Source organism: Moschus berezovskii, chromosome 6, assembly GCF_049115385.1.
Source record: "Moschus berezovskii isolate FMDL1 chromosome 6, NW_MosBer_1.0, whole genome shotgun sequence".
NCBI classification, from domain to species: domain Eukaryota; kingdom Metazoa; phylum Chordata; class Mammalia; order Artiodactyla; family Moschidae; genus Moschus; species Moschus berezovskii.
This window is the reverse complement of record NC_142465.1, coordinates 62,953,796-62,960,047: the sequence shown is the minus strand read 5'-3', so window position 1 is coordinate 62,960,047 and position 6,252 is coordinate 62,953,796. Positions and strand designations below refer to the sequence as shown.

Sequence of the window (6,252 nt, the reverse complement as noted above, 5' to 3'; positions counted from 1 at the left end):
AAAACAGATTTTATTGCAAAGAGGAAAAAGCAGTGATATGTCCAGAATAGGTTACACGTGTGAAACTAATGAATTTGAGAATGCTAAGTGGAATTGTTAAATTGCAGATTGGGCAGATATAGAAAGGGTTAGCAGTTTCAAAGGAGTAGAAAAATGCTCATCTACATAATGTTAGTCCCTTCAGGATTCTTTCTTAAATGTTCTCAGTTTTCTTTAATGCTTGCCCAAATATGTCACTCTCATGGCACAAATTGCCATCCCCATACCAGTGACAGGTATGTTACTTTAGGGTTTCTGGTGTACTGTTCTGCTACTTTTTTGAATAAAATATTAACCTTTTAAGAATGTCATGGAAAGACCGCTTTACTTTTTTATTCCTCAGGGTATAAATGAAAGGGTTCAACATAGGGGCAATAGATGTAGTCAGCAGAGAAACTCCCTTATTAAGGGCCACTTCATCCTTAGCTGAAGGTTTCACATACATAAAAATGCAGCTGCCATAAGTGATGGAAACCACAATCATGTGGGAAGAACACGTGGAAAAGGCTCTTTTCCTTTCCTGAGCAGAGGGTAATCTTAGAACTGTCCTTATAATGTATATGTAGGACAGAACTATGCACACAAGGGTCACTATAAAGGTCAACACAGCACAAAATATAACCAGCTGCTCTATGAACCATGTATCTGAACATGCGTTCTTCAGTATTGGAGAAGCATCACAGAAAAAATGGTCAATAAAAGAGTCACAGAATTCCAGGTGGACACTCAGGCCAAGGGGTGGAAGGATAATCAAGAAGCCAGATACCCAACAAGAGAAAATGAGGCTCCTGCAGACTTTGCTGTTCATGATGGTCAGGTAGTAAAGGGGTTTGCAGATGGCCACGTAGCGGTCATAAGACATCACAGTCAAGAGGAAAAATTCTGTAGCTGCAAAAAGGACAATAAAAAAGATTTGGCTGAAGCAGGCATTGATGGTGATAATTTTGTCCCCACTTGATATGATATAGAGGTATGTGGGCACACAGGCCGTTGTGAATGAGATTTCTAAGAAAGAGAAATTTTGAAGGAAAAAATACATAGCTGTTTTTAAATGAGGATCCACAAATATAAGAGAAATTATGGTAAGATTCCCAATGACACTTAACATATATGTGACCAACAAAAAGACAAAAATCAAAATCTCTAGGTGTGTGTCATTTGTCAAACCCAGTATGATGAATGCTGTTATTGCTGAATGGTTTTTCATCACTGACTTGGTAGTATTGTCTGATCTTCACATGAAAGTCACAGAAATTGGATCTGAGGAGCAATTTCAAAATAAGACAAGATCAAATGATGCCTTTAAACGACAATTAAAAAATCAGTCACATGCATTTCCTTCTATAACCTGATGATCCATCTTTCATGAAATGATGCCCTCAAAAGCCACTGAATGTACCATAAGAATGAAGATAAAAGCATTTTGTGGGAGTTCAAATCATATCTCTGTCCTCTACTGCATGAGAAACCTTGGGAAAGTCATTGAACCAATCTGTGCTCCCACTTTCTTCCTTAATAATCTTATTAATGAAGGCTTTAATGATAATACTACATCATAATGTTATTCTGAGTGTTAAATAAGCTATGCCATATAACATCCTTATAATAGTAATTAGGAGATAATAATCTATGTATAAATGCTATTTTCTTATTTTCTGATGCCAATCTCTCATAATGTCAAAAAAAACTTTTTAATACACATTTAGTTTCTCAGGTAGCATCTCCCCCTCTCTCATTAGTTTCTTCCTCATCTCTAGGTTAATTTCATCAGCATACAAACTCTCTCTGGTACTCCACATATAATTTTTTAAATCTTTTCCCATTGGAGAGTGATATTTCTATCATAATTTTAATGTTTCCTATAGCTTTCATATAGTTTTGACATTTACAAACACATTAGTCTGAATATCCAAGAATAACAGCAATTTATATCAAGAAAGATGAGTGGGAGGACATAAAACTGAAAGCAATTTGACAAAAATCAACCCATTTTTACCTCAAAAGATATATAACCATACAATGACAAAGAAAAAAAGAAGACCTAATCCAAATTTATGAATAGATTATTTGGCAGAAAGAGTAAAATGGAGATCTTCATTATGCCTTCCAACTTAAGTGTTATTTACCTTAAAAATATTGCTACAATGCTATTTTTATAAATCTCATGGGAAACACAAAGCAAAAATCTCTAATAGATACACAAAAGAGAAAGGAATCTAAGTATATTACTACAGAAAAATCATCCAATTACAAAGGAAGAGAAAGGCAAAATAGAAGCATATAACAAAATGGCAATAGCAGATCCATACTTATCAATAATTACTTTAAATGTAAGTGGACATTCCTCCAATCAAAAAACACTGAGTGGTAAATCAACTATACTTCTATTAAAGTTTAAAAATAGAGTCTTGAATACATCTTAAAAAAGAAAAAAGCCCCAACTGTGTGAAGCCTACGAAAATTTAACTTCACTTCTAAGGACACACACAGCACAAAAGTGAATGGATGCAGAACAATATTTCATGAATGTGGAAATCAAAAGAAAGCATGGGTATCTATACTTATATCAGACAAACAGACCTTAAGAAAAAAAAATCTGTAATAAGAAATAAAGAAGAATGTTTATATATTGATAGAAAAATCAATCCAACAAGAGGATATAACCTTTGTAGACATATATGCACCCAACATCAGTTAAGTTTAATTCAGTCCCTCAGTTGTGTCCAACTCTTTGCTACCCCATGGACTGCAGCACGTCAGGTTTCCCTGTCCATCACCAACTCCCAGAGCTTGCTCAAACTCATATCCACTGGAGTCAGTGATGCCATACAACCATTTCATCCTCTGTCCCCTTCTCCTCCTGCTTTCAATCTTTCCCAACATCAGGGTCTTTTCTAATGAGTCAGTTCTTTGCTTCAGGTGGCCAAAATATTGGCGTTTCAGCTTCAGCATCAGTCCTTCCAATGAATATTCAGGACTGATTTCCTTTAGGATTGACTGCTTTGATCTCCTTGCCATCCAAGGGACTCTCGGGAGTCTTCTCCAACACCACAGTTCAAAAGCATCAATTCTTCAGTGCTCAGCTCTCTTCATGGTCCAACTCTCATATCCATACACAACTACTGGAAAAACCATAGCTTTGACTAGATGGACCTTTGTCGGCCAAGTAGTGTCTCTGCTTTTTAATATGCTGTGTAGGTTGGTCATAACTTTTCTTCCAAGGAGCGAGTATGTCTTAATTTCATGGCTGCAGTCACCATCTACAATGATTTTAGAGCCCAAGAAAATAAAGTCTGTCACTGTTTCCATTGTTTCCCCATCTATTTGCCATGAAGTGATGGGACTGGATGCCAGGATCTTAGTTTTTTGAATGTTGAGTTTAAGCCAGCTTTTTCACTCTCCTCTTATTTTCATCAAGAGGCTCTGGTATGCTTATATCTTGGGATATTTTTGTGCTGTGGTATAGTATATGTGTATATGCTCCCATATATTTCTTCAGACAACTAAAATGGCTGAGAAGAAAGATACCACAGTTCACTGAACTCACCTACAGTCCATATTTGTGTCTCATTAAAACAGGACTCCCTAAAAATTTGGCCAACTAGGGCTGAGTGGAGGAGGTAAAAAGTGAACATGTAACATCTTGTTATGCCAAAAGATAAGGAAATCCTTAGATAATAAATGGGAGCTTGTCTCAAGGCCTACAGAAGCCAGCTTAAAGGTGTCTAATTGAGAAAATGGGAGACCTTTTGAGCATCATGATTATTAAATACAACAATGAATTATAATCCACTGAAAACTTGAAATGCATGAGTCTGTACAAATAAACAATCAATGGATCAAGTAAAAGTCAATGAAAAGGAAAAGCTCTTGCTTATAGTAGAATGCCAAGAACAAGCTGGTAAATGATAAAGAGGACTGGCATTGGAAATCAGTCTTTTGCAATCACTAAAGATGGAATCAGGCAGGAAAAAAAAAAAACACCAAGAATCCAAAATCAAGGCGTGTTTTTTGTTGAGAAGCAGAATATTTGCATGGTCTCAAAATCAAGGGGTGTTTTTTGTTGAGAAGTAGAATATTTGCATGGTCTTAAGGTATATGCTTTGGAGAAGACTCTTGAGAGTCCCTTGTACCGCAAGGAGATCCAACAAGTCCATTCTAAGGGAGATCAATCCTGGGTGTTCATTGGAAGGACTGATGCTAAAGCTGAAACTCCAATACTTTGGCCACCTCATGCGACGAGTTGACTCACTGGAAAAGACTCTGATGCTGGGAAGGGTTGGGGGCGGGAGGAGAAGGGGACAACCGAGAATGAGATGGCTGGATGGCATCACCGACTCTGTGTACATGAGTTTGAGTGAACTCTGGGAGTTGGTGATGGACAGAGAGGCCTGGCGTGCTGTGATTCATGGGGTCGCGGAGAGTCGGACACGACTGAGCAACTGAACTGAACTGAACTGAAGGTATATACTCAAAGACATTTATTAGCCAAGGAAACTGGAATGATTTTACAATGGACTAACGGAACAATGGTCAAACCTAGTGATCGGACTTGTTTCTGTGAGAATAACATAATATCATCTGTTTCATTCTTTAGCCGAGGATAAATAGCCTGAGCTTAACTATGATGGACCATCAGAGAAAATCAAACTGAGGAAATTCTATTGGAAAAAGAAGATGAAGAGAGACTGAATTCTGCAAAAATACCCATCTTAAAAAAAATATACACATATGATGTTCCAAATAAAAGAGGATAAAGAATCATGACAAATAAATGCAATATTTTATCCAATTTGGATATCCAGTAAAAGGAAGGGAAAAATTACATTACTGTGTCAGTGACAAATGAAAATGTGGATAATGGATTAGATAAAACTATTTGATCAGTGTTAAATTTACTGAACCATACTGTGGTTTTCCAAGTAAATATCTCAATTCTTTGGACATATACAATGAATTGCTAGGGATCAGTTTAGTTCAGTTGCTCAGTTGTGTCCAGCTCTTTGCAACCCCATGCACTGTAGAATGCCAGGCATCCCCTCCATCACCAGTTCCAGGAGCATGCTGAAATTCATGTCCATCCAGTTGGTGATGCCATCCAACCATCTCGTCTTCTGTTGTCCCCTTCTCCTCCTGCCTTCAATCTTTCCCAGCATCAAGGTCTTTTCCAATGAGTCAGTTCTTTGCATCAGATGGCCAAAGTACTGGAGCTTCAGCTTCAGCATCAGTCCTTCCAATGAATATTCAGGACTGATTTCCTTTAGGATTGACTGGTTTGATCTCCTTGCTATGCAAAGGACTCTCAAGAGTTTTCTCTAACACCACAGTTCAAAAGCACCAATTCTTCAGCCCTCAGCTTTCATTATGGTTCAACTCTCATATCCACACATGACTACTGTGTCTAGGGATACAGCAGAAAAATTCATCAGAAGGACTGATGCTGAAGCTGAAGCTCCAATACTTTGGCCACCTGATGTAAAGAGCTGACTCATTAGAAAAGACCCTGATGCTGGGAAAGATTGAAGGCAGGAGGAGAAGGGGACGACAGAGGACGAGATGGTTGGATGGCATCACCGACTCAATGGACATGGGTTTGGGCAAGTTTCAGGAGATGGTGAAGGACAGGGAAACCTGGCATGCTACAGTCCATGGGGTCGCAAAGAGTCAGACACAACTGAGCTACTGAACAACAGCAACAAAGCACACATAACATGAGATTTGCTCTCTTAAATTTTACGTGTACCATGCCTCTAAGTGTCTCAGCACTTAGCATCCACCTGCAATGCAGGAGATCTGGGTTCGATCCTTGGGTAGGGAAGATTCCCGAAGAAGGGAATGGTAACCCACTCCAGTATTCTTGCCTGGAGAATTCCGTGGACAGAGAAGTCTAGTGAGCTATAGTCCATGGGGTCACAAAGAGTTGGACACAACTGAGCAACTAACACACTTTCACAACATGTAGCATTAGGGCTTCCCTGGTGGCTCAGTGTGAGAGACTTGGCTTCTGTCCCTACGTTGGAAGATCTCCTGAAGAAGGGAATGACTACTCACTCCAGTATTCTGACCATGAAAAATTCCATGGACAGAGGAGCCTGCCAAGCCACAGTCCACGGGGTTACAAAGAATCAGACAAGACTGTGTGATGAATGAACACTTTCACTTTCAAGCTCATTATAGGCACTATATTGCACACAGATCTCTAGATTATATTCT

General features: G+C 38.6%; 1 protein-coding gene across 1 annotated transcript; it reads right to left on the bottom strand.

The window, feature by feature from the left end:
- Nucleotides 1–310: 310 nt before the first annotated feature.
- LOC129536279 (olfactory receptor 6C2-like) lies at nt 311–1,249 on the bottom strand. The gene has a single exon (XM_055395098.2). It carries the CDS (start codon nt 1,244–1,246, stop codon nt 311–313), a length of 936 nt encoding a protein of 311 aa, XP_055251073.2. The 5' UTR covers nt 1,247–1,249.
- Between the last annotated feature and the right edge of the window lie 5,003 nt (nt 1,250–6,252).